The 18690-nt window shown below is 54.8% G+C and overlaps 1 protein-coding gene across 1 annotated transcript; it reads right to left on the bottom strand.

Annotated features, from left to right (window-relative positions):
- Positions 1 to 14296: 14296 nt before the first annotated feature.
- Positions 14297 to 17980, bottom strand: BTG2 (BTG anti-proliferation factor 2). The gene is made up of 2 exons (XM_059674885.1): positions 17724 to 17980; positions 14297 to 16664 (listed from the first exon to the last, which is right to left on the bottom strand). The coding sequence occupies exons 1-2, from the start codon at positions 17875 to 17877 to the stop codon at positions 16330 to 16332; spliced, it is 489 nt and encodes a 162-aa protein (XP_059530868.1). The 5' UTR covers positions 17878 to 17980; the 3' UTR covers positions 14297 to 16329.
- Between the last annotated feature and the right edge of the window lie 710 nt (positions 17981 to 18690).

Genomic DNA, 18690 nt, shown 5'->3' with positions numbered 1-18690 from the left:
CCTCCAGAATTGCTCCAGGACGGCTGGGCCGGCCCTGCAGGCGGTCAGCCTGCGGGGAGGGGACTGAGAAACGGGGCACGACCGGGTTTTAGGGACCGAGAATCTCCGGCAGCAGGTGGCGGGCGGGAGGGGCTGCGGGTACAGCCTCCACCGCGCCCAGGCCTCCCCCGGTCCCCGCTTCCTGGAGGCCCGCCCCCCCCCACCCCCCCCACCCCCCCACCCCCCACCCCCCCCCCGCTCCGCAGCCACAGCCCACCCCGCCCCTCGGTTTCCATCTCTGCGGCCTGAGCGTCAGGGGGGTAGTTGATTGGCCCGCTCTGTCCCCGGCCAGCCAATCAACAGCTTGTTGCCGAGGCGGGGCTGGCGGTGGAGACAGAGTGGGAAGGGCCGCCCAAGAGCAGGCAGACGTGGCGGCGGGCGGGGTGGGGGCCAGGCGCTCCCTCGCAGGGCAGGGCAGGGCAGGGCAGGGCAGGGCAGGGCAGGACAGGGCAGGGCAGGACAGGGCAGGGCAGGGCAAGGCAGGTCCCCTCGGCCTCAGCTGTCCCGGCTGGAAGGCGTCGCTGTTGTCCCCAAGCTTGTGGAGGACCAGAGAGCAGCTTCCGCTGGAAGGAGCGGACCGAGAAATGAATGAGAAGTGGAGCCGGGCCCACGAATAGGAGGTTATGGGCCGATGAGGAGGTTATGGCTCTACCCCGTCACACACAGCTGCATCTGAGGATTTATAATAAACTAGAGGCCCAGTGCGGCTTGGGGGGGGGGGAGGGGGGGAGGGCAGCGAGAATGGAGAAAGCCCCAGGAAGCAGAATCTACTCCCGGCCCCTAACCATTGGCGTTGGTCCTTCATCCCATCCTGGACCAGGACTGATGACGGCGCCCCAAAGTCCGCAAAGCAAAGATGCCCCCCCTCGCCGCCCCCCCCCCCAGGACCTGGTGGGAAAGGGGGTTACCGAACAGGACTAGTCCTGGAACAGTACAGACCACATTTCCAACCCTAGCTTATTACAAAAGGGGGAGCCCCCCCCCCCCGCCCCCGCCCCTCCCACCTCCGGGAAAATTCTGCTCTGGCCTCAGACTCAATTTCCAAGTCCCTGTTTCAGCTGCCATTGTGCGGTCGGTACAGATGCCCCCGGCCCCGGCGATGATGACAATGATGATGTGTAAGAGCACGTGCTGTGCGCCCGGGGAGCCAGGCACTCTTCTGGGGCTGCACACACGTCAGTCCTCCGCACAGCACCGGGCGGGAGCTGCTTCATCTCCATCTGATGGGTGAGGAACCGAGGCACTGAGCAGTGTAGGAAGCGGCCTGGGGTAGCAGAGCTGGATTTGACCCGGGGTGGCTTCTGCCTCGGGCCCTGTCTGTCCTTGTCTTCAAGAGGGAACCTTCTGGGAATACCGTCTCGAAAGGGGCTTAGAATGGGCTACCTCGAGGCAGCATGTGCTCACAAGAGTAGAACCTCCAATTTTCCCAACAGACCCATTGTACGGTCTCACAAAATATGACGAAACCAGATAAAATGGTGAATTTTGTGTCATATGAGTGTGTGTTTTTTTAACCACAATTTTTTAAAAAATGAAACCGGAGGAAATTCTCCCAGCCGTCTGCCCAGTCCTGGTCACAATCCCTAAGTGTCAAGAGTCAGGGGGAGGGTGACGACCCCTCTTCTAGTGCCATGGCTCTCTCATCTCCAACATGGCTCTCGCGTGGGGCGGACACTAGGGCTGAGCTTGGGCAGTGGCGGATGGACACCCTGCCACCAGCTGGTGTCAGGAAAGGCCATCTGCAAGGCCTGCTTGGGTCTGGGGGGCAGTCCCTCGTTTACTTCCATCCCCCATTCTCTTGTTCATCTCTCCCTGCTTCCTCCACCCCCACCCTCATGCGCCCTGCAATCCTTTCCCAGTCCTTGGGCACACCATCTGCCTCTGCTCCCCCTTCCCCCCGGGACTTAGCTCCTTTTATTGAGACTTTTAAATAATTAAATGCCCAAGGCCTCCCCCACACTGACCCCAGCCCCTGGCCTGGGGTGCTATTCAAGGACCAGGAGCTGGGCTGGAGGGCTGCCAGCCCCCCTTCTCCTCCCCCCCCCCCAATTCAGCTCCTTTCTCTTTCTGCTCAGCTGCCTGGCGGCTAATGGGCCTTTCTCCTGCTTTGGCCCCTCTGCCTGCCAGGCCACAGAAACCAAACAAAAAGAGAAGAGCTGTAAGGAACTGCTGGGGGAGAGGAGGGAGGAAAACCCCAGACCCACCTGAGCTGGGAAAGGGATGGGGGCAGAGAGGTCCGGAGCAGCCTGTCCTGGTCCCCATCTTTGGGGAGGTGTGGGGGGGGGGGGCTCTTTCTCTAACCCTGGGGTCTGTTTGGCTGAAGGGGGAGGTGGAGGGGGTGTGAAATGAGGAGAGGGCTGGAGGCTGTCAATCACTTGAGTGTCTGGGGCTTGGGCAGCTTCCCCATGCAAATTACCCAGTGAGTCACGGAAAGTTTGGTGTGGACACAAAGAAGCTGCTTCTGTCACCCGCTGCTCCCCTTCACTGCCTATGGCAACACCCCCTCCTCCCCAGCCAACTACACAAAAGGCCCAGCCCAGTGGTGCACAAGTGAATGGGCCAGGCCCTCCCTGGCCACGTCCCACCAGACAGATGGCAACAGTTGCCCCACACTAGTTGCAAACCTCCTTTCATCCATCTCCCAGTCATAAAGGAGAGTGGCCCCAATCCCTCCAGAGCCCATTGGCTTCTCTGAGCCCGCCCAAGGACGGGGTGGGGGGGGGTGGGGGGGGGCACTGCCAGGGAGCGGGGGATGAGAGGGGAACTGACGCTGGATGTTTGGCTGGGAAACAAAAAGGTTGTTCAAAGTGCAGGCGCTTGGGCCAGCCTGCCCATCTGTCCTCCTTTGGAAGAGGGACGGGTTGGGGGCGGGGGGGGGGGGGGGACGACACTCTGCCTCATGCTCCTCCTGGGCTGGGGCCCGCTCTGGGCAGACCCAGGGCCCCTGGGAGGGGAGACCCCAATTTGGAGCAGCAAGGCTATGCTGCAGTAGACTGGGGCTTTGTGCTTTGAGGTTCTCCGTAGGCAAAATCCCTTGATTGGGTGTTGCTTTACCGCTTCAGAAATAGGGTTCAGTGGAAGAATCCCAGGTTTGGGGGAAAGATGGGGAAGAGTGGGATCTGGGTTCCCGGCCATTCAGTAATACCGTTCGAGTTGTTCTAGAATAGGATTCCATCAACACCATTCACCTGTCCTCGCACCTTCAAAAGCTGGGTGCGAAGGAGTGGCCTGGAGTTAGACACCAGCGTCCACGCCCACCTCTCCATCTGCTTGCTGTGTGCTCTGGGCAGTCACCAGGCTGTCGGAGTCCAGTTTCCTCTCTGTCCATTGGGCGTAAGATCACCCACCACCTCTGCTCCCGGCGTGAGGAGGGTAAGCTGACTGGGGGCTGGTGCTCTGTAAATGGAGAGACTGCGCAAATGTATGGCCTCAATCTCCCCACATCCACACTTCCCAGGAGGTAGAGTGGGCATGGCCCTTTAAACGTTTTCAAAGTACTTCACATCTATGATTTCGTGGGGCAATTGAGACCAGAAAGGTCTAGGGGCAATGCAGAGATCTGTTTTTGGAGAGCAGGGATGGAGGTTTCCCTCCCCTTTGCCCCCCTCTCCCAGGATCCTGAAGCTCCCCCCCCTTTTTTTTTTTTTTTTTGAGGTTTTTTTTTGTCTCCCTCCTCCAAATGCTTTGCAATATCAGCCCAGCCGGATTTGGGAGGAACAGTGGGAACTCTAGGTTAAGGTGCTAAGAGATCTCAATAAATTTAAAACAAAAAGGAACCTCCCCTATGTCTTACACAGTAAAAAGGTATACCAGGTGCTAGTTATGATTCTGAGGCCACAGGCGGCCGGTCTTTTGGGGTAACCCCCTGCCCCTCCGTTTCTGCAGAAGGGCTGAGCTGGTGGGCTGGGTGAGGAAGTGGAGGGGAAGAGAGGACCGCAGGGGCTGCCCAGGCCACAGAGGGAGCAAAGCCCCTCCTACCTGGCTTCATGCCCTGCTCCTCCTCCCACCCACTGGCCTCCAGTTTGTGTTGGCCAAGGTGCCCATGCTCTGAGCTGGGTTGGGTTTCTTCTCTCTGGCCTAATATAGTCAGGGCATTTCTCAAAACATCTTTCTTTGTCAAGTTTTGCTCAAGCTAACCTCACCCATCTCTGATCATTTCCACTTGTCTAGCAACAGACTGAGCGTTGACGTGTCATGTATTGTTCTGTGTAATCCACTGGTTTGCATGTAATCCCTGCTGTCAGTGTTTGATGCACTCTCATGTATAATCACCCCTCGCCTCCTTTGCACTGACAGCACCCTGAGGACAAACACCCAGTTCCGCTGTCTCTGCCTGACTCCCCACCCTGAGTGTCTCCCAAGGACCTTTCTCCGGACATAAGAGGGCCCCTACTCCAGGATACCCACCGCCTACTGGGCAGCCAGAGGCTCAAAACGCAAAGCCACAAAAATATCTTTCAATCTGCTACCTGCAGACCGCCCGGTGCTGGTTTCCAGATGGGCCCCGGACCCCAAGGCCAGCACTGATCCACTCCAATCCCTCGCGTTCGAACACAATGATAACTTTAACAAGGGCTTTTACATCCTGTTCCACCCACCAGGGTATCTCTGAATCTCATCCCAGGACACAATTCATGTCCCATTTTTTCTTTTTCCACCTGGGCGGTGCCATGGGAAAAGCCCGTGGGTCGAGCCGTGACTGTGACAGGGAGATTATTTTCCTTCTGTGAGAACAAAAGGAGCCACTGAGAACGGAGCCTCCACCCTGACGGTAAGAAAGGAAGTGGGTCACGGTGACCAGGAGTCCCTGTGCTTTGCACCGGGGCTGGGAAATAGCTCTGAGGCTGAAGCATCCATCTGGCTGGTCCGTCTCTACTGGATCAAGATTCTTCAACTGCAAAGAGCCAACGGGCAAGGGGTGGGGGTACAGGCAAGTGTCTGGGCTGGGTACCTGGTCCCCCAGTCCTTCCTGCTGTCAGATTCGGACCCAGGTGTTTCTTTGATGCTGTGGTGGACAGGGGGCAGTACCAGAGTGGCCTCTAGCACCTTATGTTCAAGTTGAAATATGAGATGTAAACAAAGCAGCAATCCATGAGAGGCACACACACAAAATCCCACACACATAAATGAGAGTGGGTGCAGTGACTTCTTCCTATAGGATTCCTGTGTATTTTTATAGAATCACTAAGACTCGGATAAATGTCAAGGATTGCATGGAGGAGAGGCAACCTGAGCTTGGACATAAAGTATGTGTCAGACGAGAGTCCAGACTCGTTATCTCTTGCAGACTCTGGACGGTGAACTGTGCCTTGCAGTAAAAGTCCCTGGAATCCAGAAGCCCTGCGGGCGACGGGTGACAGGGAGAGAGAGAAGAAACCCGGGTTCCAGTTCTGCCTTAATTGTTTTTCCCTGTTTACTCAGCCAGTCCTGGGTTGGAGTCTGACTGCCACTGGCCAGCAGTGTACCGAGGGGTAAATTGTTTCCCCTTCCTGAGTGCGAGTCTCCTCATCTGTACTTTCAGGGTCATATCAACCCCACAGAGTTATTCTGAGGATGGAAGGAGGTTCTGTGCACGGTGAGTGCTCACTGGTGCTGTGTTTTACTGTGATTCTTCTAGCCCATCACAAACATAAAGGCAGAAAAGGATAAAAGAGGTAGCGATTCATTCATGTACGGTATTGTTCAAAGCCTATACAGTATTTCATGCCAGACCCTATGCAAGCCTCCGAGATACTGTGTAGCATCAACACAGACAGCCCCGCTCCTGGAGCCAGCAGCCCAGCCGGGAGACGGAGAAATAACCACACGGAGGAGTGGATCATTTCCACTGAAAGGGAGAAACTTGAACCGAACATGGCCCTGCCGCCCTGGGAAGAGTGGCCAGAGAGAAACCCAGGACAGGGCCTGTCGTTGCACCCATGGGCTGGGGTTGGGAGGCCTGGAGGAGGCGGGAGGACGGCAGTTTCAGGTCTGAGGGAAGGACATGGAGGCTTTACCATGGCCACTGTCCACTCTTGGCTTTTGCCTGGAGGGGTGACTGTCATTTCAGGTAGGGATTAGGGTCCAGGGTAACCAGGCCTTTGCCCTGAGGTCCCCGGAGTGACCCACACTTTAGGTCCTGAGCCCACCCTCTCCCTTGAGGAAAGGGAATTGGGGTGAAATGAGCCCCTCGGGCCTGAGCCCACGCAAGCCCCTGTCCCCCTCTGCCCCCTGTGCTCTTCACTGTGGTCACGCTCCGGAAAGCAGGTGTCAGGAGGCAGCAGCTGTTGTGGTCGGTCCTCTCCAGATTCGGGGGTGCCCTGCCTCCCCCGCCCTGGCTGCCATTGGCTCACAGGAGCCAAAACAGACTCCCTCTCCCTGCCCCACACCACCCAACCCCAAAACAAAGACGGTCCGGAAACACCTGGAGGAGCAGGCAGCTGGTGAGGGACCTTTGCCCAGAGAAGAAAGGGTGTTCGTTTGGGGAGCAGCGAGGCTGGTGAGGAGCGGGGAGGGCTCGGGCACTTCATCGCCCTCCTCTTGCACCCACCAGCTGCTGGGAACGAACAGCTGAGTCGCTCACATGTGCCATCTCTCCCAGCCTGCCTCCCCCTCCCTCCCCACTGCCCCCACCCCCACCACACACACATGCACACACACTCCCCGCACAGGAAAGGGATCACTCCCCTCTAGCACCAGCGTTCGGAGAGCCAGGATGAGAACAACCAGAGAAAGCTCCCAGCAGGCCTGGCCTCTGCCCCTTCCCTCCTTCCAAGGCCTCCTCACTCTCACCCGAGTCTGATCCTCTTTCAACCATGGTCCAGGCGTGAGCCAGAGCCCTCACCCTAGGCCTCAGCCTATGTTACATGAAAGCTCGTTCCAAAGATAAGTGTTCGTTCACTTCCCAACATATTTATCTAGATCTGTGTCCTGATCTGCCTACGCTGCTTATCATTTCCGGTTGTTGTGGCTCAGGTTGGGCAGGCTTACCAAGTAGCCCGATGAAGCCTCCACCCAGGACCTGGTGTGTGTGTGTGTGTGTGTGTGTGTGTGTGTGTGTGCGAGAGTGTGTATATATGTGTGTATGTGTGTGTGAGAGTGTATGTGTGTATGTGTATGTGTATATGTGTGTATGTATGTGTGAGAGTGTATGTGTGTGTATGTGTGTGTGAGTGTATGTGTGTATGTGTGTGTATATATGTGTGTGTGTGAGAGTGTATGTGTATGTATATGTGTGTGTGTGAGAGTGTATGTGTGTGAGTGTATGTGTATGTATATGTGTGTGTGAGAGTGTATGTGTGTGTGTATGTGTGAGTGTATGTGTGTGTGAGTGTATATGTGTGTATGTGTGTGAGAGTGTATGTGTATGTATATATGCATGTATGTGTGTGTGAGAGTGTATGTGTGTGTGTGTGAGTGTATGTGTGTGTGTGAGAGTGTATGTGTGTGTGAGTGTATGTGTGTGTGTGAGAGTGTATGTGTGTATGTGTATGTATATATGTGTGTATGTGTATATGTGCGTGTGTTTGTGGGCTCCGCTCACAGGGCTCGCTCTCCACTTCTCAGAAACCCCAAGGAGGGCACTTTCCCTTTTAGGTCTGGAGCAGCAGGACTGGAGGGGACAGTGAGGAGAGGACACTTGCCCTGCGGCCCCGGTGGGAATACCACGGTTTCCTCAACCCTTATCTTTTCCTTCAGCAGCTAGTGCACTCAGACTGCCCTGGGCCAAGTCACGGAGAGCACATAAAAAGAAGTAGGATATATCATGGCTCCTAGTATACAGGCTCATGGGGTCACAGCTGGAGAGGGGACACGAGTTTGCAAAGCCACCAGACATCACCCAAAAGCAATACATGAAGATGTGCTGACTGTATTTGTTATAAATGTGTCATCGGTAATAAGCCAGGTGTACACATCATTAAGAAACTCTGGAGCAAGAAATATGGGCTAGCCCTGGCTGGTGTGGCTCGGTTGGTTGGGCCTTGTCCTGGGCACCTAGGGGTTGCCAGTTCGATGTCCAGTCATGGTACATGTCCGGGTTGTGGGTTCGATACCAGGTTCAATACCTGATTAGCAGGAGGCAGCTAATCGATGTTTCACTCTCACATCCATATTTCTCTCTCTCCCTCTCCCTTCCTCTCTCTAAAAATCAATAAAAATAGTTTTTAAATGAAGTAGGTGCTAAAAGTGTGAGCAGTTTTAAAGCACATGGATAAATGTTGAACAGCCCGGAGGTTGAGTGTTTTTAAAGAGAACAAGTGAAGTCATTCAGGGACGCCATCCCGATGAGGCCATGGGGAAGGGGGAACGGCGTCCACTGTGGAGACAGACACCGGAGGCTGTCAACCCGTGCCCACCGCCTCCCCCCCCCCCACCCCCGGGCTTTGCTTCCCTCCCCTGTGAGCTTGAGGTGGCAATGCCTGGCAAGTGCGCCTCCGCGGGAGAGTCTGTCAACGTGAGTGTGCAGCAGACGCGAGGTGCTCATATCCCAGAAAAAAGTGTCAAGTGCCTTTTACAAGTAATTTTAGGCCCTGCAAATTGCCGAGTAGAGAAATTTGCAAAGGCGGGCACAGCTACAAGGAAAGGTGAACGGGAGAGAATGGGCAAGGTGAGGGGTCCTGGCAGGGTTCATTTGGGGTTGGAAAGACTGGGAGAGCCTTGCATTCCCATCTTGGGGATTCTGAGTAGGAAAGAAAGGCAGCAGGGAGGGAAAGCAGGATGGAGATGGAGGTTTGGGTTGGCCCGGGCTGCCCAAGCTAGTGGGGCCGGTCGAAGGCTGTTGTGGAATTTCAAGAGTGAAGGGGCAGGTCCGGGACTCTGTGCTGGAAATGGAAATGGAAGGGTGAGAGGTGGTTTAGCACAAGGGCCTCATTTTACCTATGAGAAAATGGCAGAGGCCCAGAGGTGAAAGGGACTAGTCCAGGAGGTCAAAGACGTCTATTAGGAGCTATTGTCAGGCCTGAGGTGAGGCCCTCTACTACCCAGTCCCTAAAGCCCAGAGCTATGTCCACCACCCCGCAGGGGCCTCCCAAGTGGTCAGTGGGGACAGGATGGGTGCTCCGTGGCGGGGGAGTATTTCCTGCCACTTCTGTCAGAGGACCTTCCTGACCCAGGCCAGCCTCTCCAGGCCACTGCCTTCTAGACAAGCCTACTTAGGAAGTTAATTGATAACTGAAGTTCTCGCACATTCTGGTTGAAAGTGCCTCCGCCCCTCTCTAAATTACATTTACATTTTAATAGCAGGTGCTTAAGAACATGGGAGCCTGCAAGGTTTAAAGGATTGTTTTCTTAAGGTACAATCCACAGGTTGGCTCTTTTGAGCTGGGACTCCTCAAGGGCAGATCCTGAATGGACCTGATTTTTTATTTTTCTTCCATCTGATCCAAATCCCTTTCATCAACTTGCTTACTTTTTGGCAACTTTGACATTCATTCAACAAATATTCACTAACACCTATGAGGCACCAGGCATGCTTGGCAAGGTCCTGGGCCCACGCTCTCGCTAAGAATCGAAGTTATAAGGACAAGGACAGAGAGAAGAACTGAGCATCATGGGAGCACATGTGGGGGGAAGGAGGAGACGTCACTGGACAGGTGCCTGGAAGAGATGGTCTGAGAGACGAGTTAACCAGGCAAACGTGGGCGGGTGAAAGGGGGGCAGGGAATTCCTTGAGCAATGGCCCAGAGGCTGCAGGCACAGGTTAGCGGACACCAGTTGAGTGAGGGCGGGGAGAGCTGCCTCCAGCTGAATCCTTGCAGGGGAAGTCGAGGTCCCACGCGTGCCCTTGGTCCTATCAGGAACATGCTGGTTGCTCCTTCCTGGGGCCGTGGCCATGGCGACAGCCTGCTGTTGATGTGCTGGATGCAGAGCCTCACTCCTAGTGCACATCTGGGCTGGGAGGAAGAATGTATGGGTGGTAGCCTGGATTCTTCTTCCTAACCAGCTGTGTGAGTTTGGACAAGCCCCTCCATTTTCCTGTCTCAGAAATTAAAGGGTTGGATGACATGATTTCTATTCCTTTCTTCAGCTTTTGATTCTAAATCATGTCCATTATCCCGGCAATCACTGGAGGGCAAATTAGCATCATAATTATCATCATTTTCAATTAGTTGAACTGAAAAGCTTTGGGGGCTGGGAAGGGCAATGAGCACTCCTCTTCTCTTGTTTGCATCACACTCCTGCCTGATGAGGGTTCAGTTTCTAAGCAGCAGGGAGGCAGCTGCAAAGAGGTGAGGAGCTCAGGGCTCTGGTGTGAGGCTGCCTGCAAGGTTCTCATCAGCTCTACCACCTACCTACTGGCTGTGCAACCTGGGCCCAGTCACTGTACAAATCAGGCCCCCATCTCCCCATTTGTAAGAGTGGATTAGAAATAGAATCCAGCCCGGCTGGTGTGGTTCAGTTGGTTGAGTGTTGTCCTATGCACCAGGAGGTAGGTCGCTGGTTCCATTCCTGGTCAGGGCACAGGCCCGGGTTGCCGGCTCGATCTAGGCAGTGGATCCATATGTCTCTCTCATGGATGTTTCCAGCTCTCCCTCTCCCTTCCTTCCTCTGAAATCAACAAAAATGTATGTTTTTAAAAGAATCCGTCTCACATTGTTGTTATGAGCATTAAATTAGATCAATAAACTACTTAGAATTAGTGCTTTTCACATTTAAGTTACTCAATAAATGGGAATTGTAGATTCAAGTAGAATTGGTCCTGAGATGAATAAGGACACTCTGGCATTCTGGAAGGAAACCATTATTAAGGTAATAGTTCTTACTAGTGCCTCCAAAAATGGCTAGAGTTAATGCCATCTAAGCAAGTCTGTGTCCTCTCCCGTAGAAAAATGACTTTCAATCCTTTGTTTAAAAAAATCTTCATAGTCACAAAGCCCACCCTAGTGTCATATGTAGCCTATAATAGGCACTAGAAGAAACGGCTGGATGAATGAATGAACTCGTGTCTGACCGCTTTCATTCTTGCTGAAATGGTGGTGTCCTTGCCAGACAGCTCACCTTGGTCCACAGAGCGGCTTTGACCTGCTGGCTCCATGGTCCGCTTGTGATTAATACCAAACTGGGGTACGTGCTCATCCAGACAGAGTGGGCGGGAAAGGGATTTTCCAGTAACGACTTTGCTTACCTCCCTCCTGCCCACCTGTAGAATCACACCCACGTGCTCTCCCTTCCCAGAAGAGAGAGAGAAATGAGGACGTTGAAAAGGACAAGCCTGACTTCTGGAGAGTTCTGGCTTTCTCTCCACATCATTTCTTTATAGAACTGGCAAGAAACATGTTTGCTTTCAGCCTAAGAAGCTACCAGGGCTCTAGATAACGACCTTATACAAACGAGTGTACCTTAGATGTGCAGCCGGCCCTATCCCCACCTTTGAGGGGAGCCTGGTTCTCTGGACCCATCAGCTCCAAGTCATTTTGTTCCCAGCTGCCACCTGGCTCTACCACTCCCCACCTCCAGACCCATAGACAAGGGCAGGCCTTAATGCAACCCTTGTCCAGTAAACCGGATGGGCTGCCCAGAGCACATCAGATAAGAGGGGTGTAGCTGGGGAGGTTGAAGCAAAGGTGACTTTATTTACCACCAGCAGCAGGGAGGGGCCTTTTAAAGTTCAGTGAGCTCCAGGGGAGAGAGGGTGGGCCAGGACATCAATGGGTGAGAGTGGCAGGACAGAGGCAGTGCTAAACTGGGAGAGCAAGCTCAAGCCTTGTCTGTACCCCCACCCCTCCTTGGTGCTAGTCCACTGTCATTCTGGGAGACCAGTGGTAACATACTATGATTTTTCAAGAGAAACCTGAAATGTACTTTTAGTTGACATCTCCCTAAATTCTAATGTTGTTAACTTTTATTTTTTTAAGTGTTAAACGGCCTGGCTGAAGTAGCTCAGTGGTTGAGCATCAACCCATGAACCAGGTAGTCAAGGTTTGATTCCCGGTTGGGGCACATGCCCAAGTTACGGGCTCCATCCTCAGTAGGGGGTGTGCAGGAAGCAGCCGATCGATGTTTCTGTCTCATCCATATTTCTGTCTGTCTCTACCTCTCCCTTTCTCTCTCAAAAAATCAATAAAAACATTTTTTAAAACGTGTTAAATGCTTTTTTTAAAGTACATACATTCATAGGCCCTCATTTACCTATGATGCACCTGGGACCACCTGGGAGTGGGGATGTGGGGGTTTCCAACATGGCCCCCCATACTAGGAGTGAGGTTCTACATCCAGCACATCAACAGCAGGCTGCCGCCATGGCCACGGTCTCAGGAAGGAGCTCCCAGCATGTTCCTGATAGGACCAAGGGTATGAGTGGGACCTCGGCTTCCCCTGCAAGGATTCAGCTGGAGGCAGCTCTCCCCGCCCTCACTCAACTGGTGTCCGCTAACCTGTGCCTGGGACTGCAGCCTCTGGGCCTTTGCTCAAGGAATTCCTGGCCCCCCTTTCACCCGCCCACGTTTGCCTGGTTAACTCGTCTCTCAAGATTCAGACCATCTCTTCCAGGCACCTGTCCAGTCAGTGGCATCTCCCCCTTCCCCCTACATGTGCTCCCATGATGCTCAGTTCTTCCCTCTGTCCTTGTCCTTGTCCCTCTCCGGTGTGCAGGCTTTGTTGGGTGGGGCGCTGACACTGGCCTGGGAGCCTGGAGGTCCGCGTTGCTTCCCAAAGGTTGTACATGATCAGATGTCAGGCTCACAGCAGCGGGTCTCTTCCTCCTGAAGCTTGTTTGTTGCAGCCTCATAGACTACCCCACCCAAATCTCCTTATCAGGAGCCGGGTCGGCTCTTAATCTGCAGCTCCCAGGGCCTTGTCTACACTCTCTGGGAGGTGCATTATCATCCAGAAACAGCTGACGGAGCGAGCACAGGTCTCCCAGGGCTCAGTCAGACTGCAACTGTTTACCAACTGGGGAAGCTGGGAGCAGAATGATGGACTACTGCTCAGTCCTTGACACAGAGACCACCTGCAGCTCTGCAGGCGGTTCCTGTCCACAGCCCCTGCACCCAGCTGGCCAGGGCGTACTCTCCAGCCCTCCTGGACCTGGTCAGATCTAAAGCAAATACTGTACCACATTGCTTGATCACAGACCCTTTCATGAGAATTGAGGGACTGTTAGTCTGCCCAGCCCCACGATGAACCTGCCGTCCTGCAGGTCCCCTGGCTTGGAGACAGGGGTTTGGGATGATGTCCCCTTAACTCCCAGACAAGCTTCCATGAATCTCAGGTTTTCTACTAAATGAAATATCCATCATGAGTGGGGCCTATTAGGAAACAAGATAGATGCTGACTTTGTAACAAACAAGAGAATCGCACTCTTGGATGGGCGAAAATTCAACCTTAACACTGGGTCCTTACATCCAAAAAAGTAGGTCCTTATAAATGAGTGTCTAAGACATTTGCATTAGGAGTTACAAATGAACCTGGGAACCTTCCTTTAAATAACATCTTGACACAAGTGGGTCCTCATCACCAATTCTATTTATGATACAGGTAAGCGGGCTTCCCTGGTCCCCATATTCTGGCTCACCAACCCTCCCAGCCTATCACACCGTCTCCAGGGCCCACCTGCAGGTCAAACTACGTGTTTCTTGATGAGGGTCATGGAGGAGTGAAATGAAGTGTGTGTGTGGCGAGGCGGGGGGGTGGGGGGTGGGGGGGCGGGATCCCATAGTTTATGAATCAACATGTTTAAATTTTAAGGCAGCACCTATGGCCAAGAAAAACAAAACAAAAAACTAGCTCAGGTCAAAAATGCACCTGCGACTTCAAGAGCAACAACTGAAGTCCCCACTATTCTAATGAGACCGGAACGGTGGGCAGCGAAGGGTAGTTCCAGAGAGCACAGGAGAGCCTGCACCAGGGATTTCTAACAATTCTGCCCCAACCTGAGAAGGGGAGCCTGTACCAGGGATTTCTAACAATTCTGCCCCACCCTGTCTGCGAGAAAAGAGGCTGTGTCTAAGCATCTTTAATATTTCCAGTGCCCAGAACTGACTGACAATACATTCTTGCTGAATGGAAGGAATGAATACAACTAAGACCTAGCAAGGATACATCAGATGAATCCTCTCACATCTAGTATTTTCACAGAACATGCATCAGAGGGAGTAAATGTGGAGCTAATCCCTAGAGAAGAGCGGGTGCTTGGAAATGCCCTCACCACACAACTTAGGTTCATCTTTTATCTGGCCACATGCTATAGGTTTTGAGTGCAACTGAAGACACAAAGGATCTGGATCTGCAAGACCCAAATTAACGATGTGGGAATTTTACCTTCTCTACACCACACAACTTCATCTGCTACAGTTTTATTAAAGTAACAAAACAGGGTACATTTGTCCATAAAGCTGTACATTCTTCCATAAAAAAACACTATTATACAATTGGTAACCTTTGTCTTTTCTTTCAGAATAGCTTACAAATGCACTACTATTTATTTTTACCTAATAGGAGAGACAGGCCTGCTCAACAGTCCAGCTCTGGGCATTTAGTTGTTTAAAGTGAACGTCAAAAGGAAGAGAAGAGAGAAAAGATTAAGCGTGAGACCATGAGGCTGCTTCTGAAAAGGCAGGACCTGTTTGCAACATGCAACAACGAAATCTTCAGTGATTCACAGCTTTGTTTCAACCCACAGGCCAGAATAGAAGCTCTTGGGTCTGTGGGGCCCCAAGTCCCCTTTAAAGCCATTAAGATTGGAAACAGGGTCTGGGAAAACCAGCTTGGGCCTGGAGAGTTGAAAAGGAGGAGGCAGAATAGGCAGGGATGGGTTGGGAGAGTGTTTGGTAAATAGCACCTCTGAGTCAGAATTGAGTAGTTAAGAAACCCAGGAAAGGGGGATGCGGTGGGGAGGGGACTTTGGGGGTTGGAGCAGAAGGTTCCTCACGAAGGGTCAATAGCAGGAGGGTAGCCAGGTTGACCAGATGGCCTAGCTAGGTCCTTTTTAAGGTGATTCAGGTTTGGGAAATTCAAGGCCTTCCGAGAACCCCTCACTAATGTCACTGAGAAACCAAAGGTAGTTTTCCATTTTTCTCCAACCCAAAACAGTAAATATTGCACAAGTCTACAGACAAATTTGGATTGCACTGAGAGAGACAGCAACCTCTCCCAGAGGCGCTCTGAGCACCAGGGAGAAAAAAACAATGCCCAATGTTTGGTGTTTAGTGTCAGCCCTACAAGAATACCCAGGAATCCTACAGAACTTGGGCTTTCTGGGGTCAGCCAAGGGACACCTGCAAGGCTGAGCAGCCAGCCAGTTCCGAGGACAGAGGGAGAGATGGCTCCCCCAGCTCCCTAGAGCGCCAGGAGGTTCTGAGGGCCAGTTCTCCACATCCTCTTGGGACTAGGAGGCCATATTGCACAGTGACTGAGGAAATAGGGTCGCTCCACGACCCAACCAGAGGGGAGAGGAGCGGGGAGAGTGAGAGAGGAGTGTTGTCCTTTTAAAAAGAAGGCAGTAACAAAGGACTTGGAGTTCCCGGTAGCTTTTGAGCCACCTCTCAAAGGGATAATGGCAGCAACATTAGCACTTTCATGTGGATCCAGAAAGAAGGGTTTGTAAATACCCAGAGGACACTCTTTGGGTCTTAAAGTCCATTGCAAGTCCCCCCGGGTTATTCAGCACACTTACACACAGAGCAGCACATTGCCAAGCAGAGGTTTTGTGCAGAGTACCCTGCCATCCTCGTCCCCCCCTAACCTCCAACCCTGCCTCACTCCCGTGACTCCCACAAAACAAAAAGCTTTAGATTCCTGGCTGGGAAGCAATACCTACAGGCCCCCTGAGGATAGAATTAGAAACAAGTGATGATTTTAAGGAAAGCTGTTTGGGGCAAAAGGAATCACTCTCTGCCCAGGATCTCATCAGAAAAATAAAAGTGAAGATTAGGCAACACGAGTTAAGTCCAGGCTTGAATGGCCCTGAGGTCAGGGATGCAGGTGTCCGCGAGGTCCCATCTCTCCCATTCACAGCTGCCAACCACGCTTGTTCCCTCTCACATCTTGAGGTGCTGGCCCAGCTTTCTCCCACCTCCCCTTGGTCGGGTCCACCCCTAGCGGCTCCCCCTCCCATAGGCAGGCACTGGCCCCCCAGACTGAAGCCACCACAGTTCTCTCCAAAGGCACTGGGGAGGCCGCTTCCACGCAGCACCCTTTAAGGACTTTTTTCTTTAAAAAAATCTTGACGGTTTTTTTTCTCCCCTTTTCTTAAAAAAATAATATATATAAATAGCTCTTCATTTAAAATATAGTTCCCCAGGTTGAGGTATGCTGTGGCCTGCTGTCCAGGCAGGGTGAGTACAGTGGAGTGCCCTGTGGGGGGCAGGGGAGCTAACTGGAGACGGCCATCACGTAGTTCTTGGGGGGGCTGCGCCTGCCCAGCATCATTTGGTTCTTGCAGGTGAGGAGCCCGTAGGAGGCGACCAGCGGGGCCTCCTCATACAGGACGCAGATGGAGCCATCCTCCCCTATCCGGTAGGACACCTCGTAGGGATCCACCCACAGGGTGAGCTCTCGGGGCAGCAGCCGGTGCAGCTGGGGCTGGCTGAGTCCGATCTGGCTGGCCACCTTGCTGATGATGGGGTCCATCTTGTGGTTGATGCGGATGCAGCGGTAGCCGGAGCCCTTGGAAGGCTTCTCGGGGAACCAGTGGTGTTTGTAGTGCTCTGTGGAGACAGGACAAAGGGGAGACCCCTTGGTTAGAGCAGCTGGGCCAGGGGTGCCACGCCTGCAAGGGGGGAGGAAGGGGTAAAGGAGCGGAAGCGACCCGGTGGCTTTAAGTCAACAAGGTGGTTTGCCCTGACTTCCAGTTTCAAACCCAGGAAGACAAGCTTCATGGTTGGACCCTCAGAAAACTACTGCGCCTCCCAGCCTGGGCCCCAGAGGTACCCTCTGCCGCCTGCAAAAGTCAGAGGCCCTCGGCCACCGGCTGGCTAAGGAGTCCAATAGGGTTGCTTTACTGAAACACGATGTTCCCCAGCAGGCGGGACCTGCGTGGGCACAGTCGGAGACCCTGTCGCTGCCGGGCACCGCCGGCCAGGGGGCCAAGACAGCTGGGGGACAGGTCTCTCCCCGGCCGGCAGCTGCTTATCTCTCGTCCACCTCCCCGCGCCGCGCCGCCCCCGCCCCCAGCACACTCTCCGGGGGGCGCAGTTACTTCTACAAGGCCCCGTCGGCCCCCTAGTAGGTGGCAGGTGGCTCGGGGGCCTGGAGGACACAAAGGGAGCCCCGAGTCCAACTCCGAGCGAGTCAACAACCCGCCCAGAGCCGCGCGCGCACAGCCGGAAGCAGGGCGCTGGGGCTCGGGCTGCTGAGAGGCTCAAGTGCGCCTCCTCTCCCGAAGGGCTCCGTCCCCAAAGGGCTCCCTCCCCGGCGGCCGGAGGGGTCGCCCCAGAGTCCGGGGCGTCTCGGGGTCCAGGGAGGGAGATCGGCCCGCACTCGGACCCGCAGGCGCCCCTCTTCCCGGGCAAGAGCCGGGGTCAGACTCGCACTCCAGGACTAAGAATCTGCGCCCGCTGCGTCCCCAAGAACCACCGGGGACAGAGACCTGCGCGCAGGGCCGGGAAGGGAGACGTGGCCCGGGGAGCGGAGCCGGTGGGCCGTCCCGGGCTGGAGGGAAGCCGAGTCCCGAGCGGCTCCCCCGGCCGAGGAGGAGGAAGGACGCCGGGCGGGGGCTGAGCCCGGTGGCGGGGTGGCGGTGCGGCGGCCCGGACCCCCGCGCTCACCTGTGAGCGCCTCCTGGAGCGCCCCGCTGAACACCTTGAGCCGCTGCTCGCTCACGCAGCCCCGCGTCCGCAGGAGCCCGGAGAGGAAGCCCACGGCGGCGGCGATCTCGGGGAGCATGTGTGTCCTCTTCCCGGCCCAGCCGTTCTGGTTCATGTGCGCGGTTCGGGTGCGGCGGCGGGGGGCTGAGAGAGGGTTCGGGGGTCCTGCCGATCTTGGGGTGCTCGCTCGGCCGCGGCGGGGGCTCTGCCCGACGGCACCCGGAGGCGCTTTTCATACCCTGGGGAGAGGCGGGGCAGCCACGGCCTCGCCCATTGGCCGCCGTCAGCGGATGGGGGCGGGGTCGGAACCGCCCGCCCCGCCCCCCGGGGCCGTCCCCACCGCCCCCCTGCGCTGAGGTCACTGCCCGCTGACGTCAGTGCTGGGAACCCGAGCCCCGCGCCAAGGCCTGGGAGGCGGGAGGAGAAAGGGGAGACCTGGAAGGGTGGGAGGAGAGCGCCCCAGGGAGCGGAGCCCAGCTCCCGGCCGGGGATTCCCCGACCTTTCCTCTCCGCCCTTCCTTCCTGACAGGCTAGGGGCCACCTCCTCCAGGAGGCCCTCGCGGATGCCATCTCCCCCAGTAGGTCCCCCTTTCGGACGCCCACATTTTCCATAATCACTCACCCAGACTGTCACCATGTGCCGCTGTGCCATGTTTCTTAACCAGTGGGAGTGGGTTCCTCTTGGCTCCTCGGAAGTGGGGACTGCCTTCAGTTTACGTCCACAGTAACCGCCCTGCCCTCAAATCCTGCCTCTACAGCGAGCGGCCTTTTCTCCAGCCTGGAAATATCCGGGCTCGCCTGTGGGTGGGTGGGTGGTGTGGGGGAGTTGGCAAGGCTTTTCTGTGCCCTAGTTCTGGTTTTCCTTTAAATGCCAACATTTTTTAATAAGTGGTCTGCTCTCAACTGTATGCATTTTGCCATCCACTCC

Source organism: Myotis daubentonii, chromosome 18, assembly GCF_963259705.1.
Source record: "Myotis daubentonii chromosome 18, mMyoDau2.1, whole genome shotgun sequence".
Taxonomy (NCBI): Eukaryota; Metazoa; Chordata; class Mammalia; order Chiroptera; family Vespertilionidae; genus Myotis; species Myotis daubentonii.
This window is presented reverse-complemented; position numbering and strand designations above follow the sequence as displayed.

Excerpts from the sequence above, each read along its gene's own strand:
- BTG2 (XM_059674885.1), bottom strand. The coding sequence starts at position 17,877 with ATGAACCAGAACGGCTGGGCCGGGAAGAGGACACACATGCTCCCCGAG. Across the intron at positions 16,665-17,723 it reads GCTCCAGGAGGCGCTCACAG|AGCACTACAAACACCACTGG; the intron begins GTGAGCGCGGGG and ends CTGTCTCCACAG.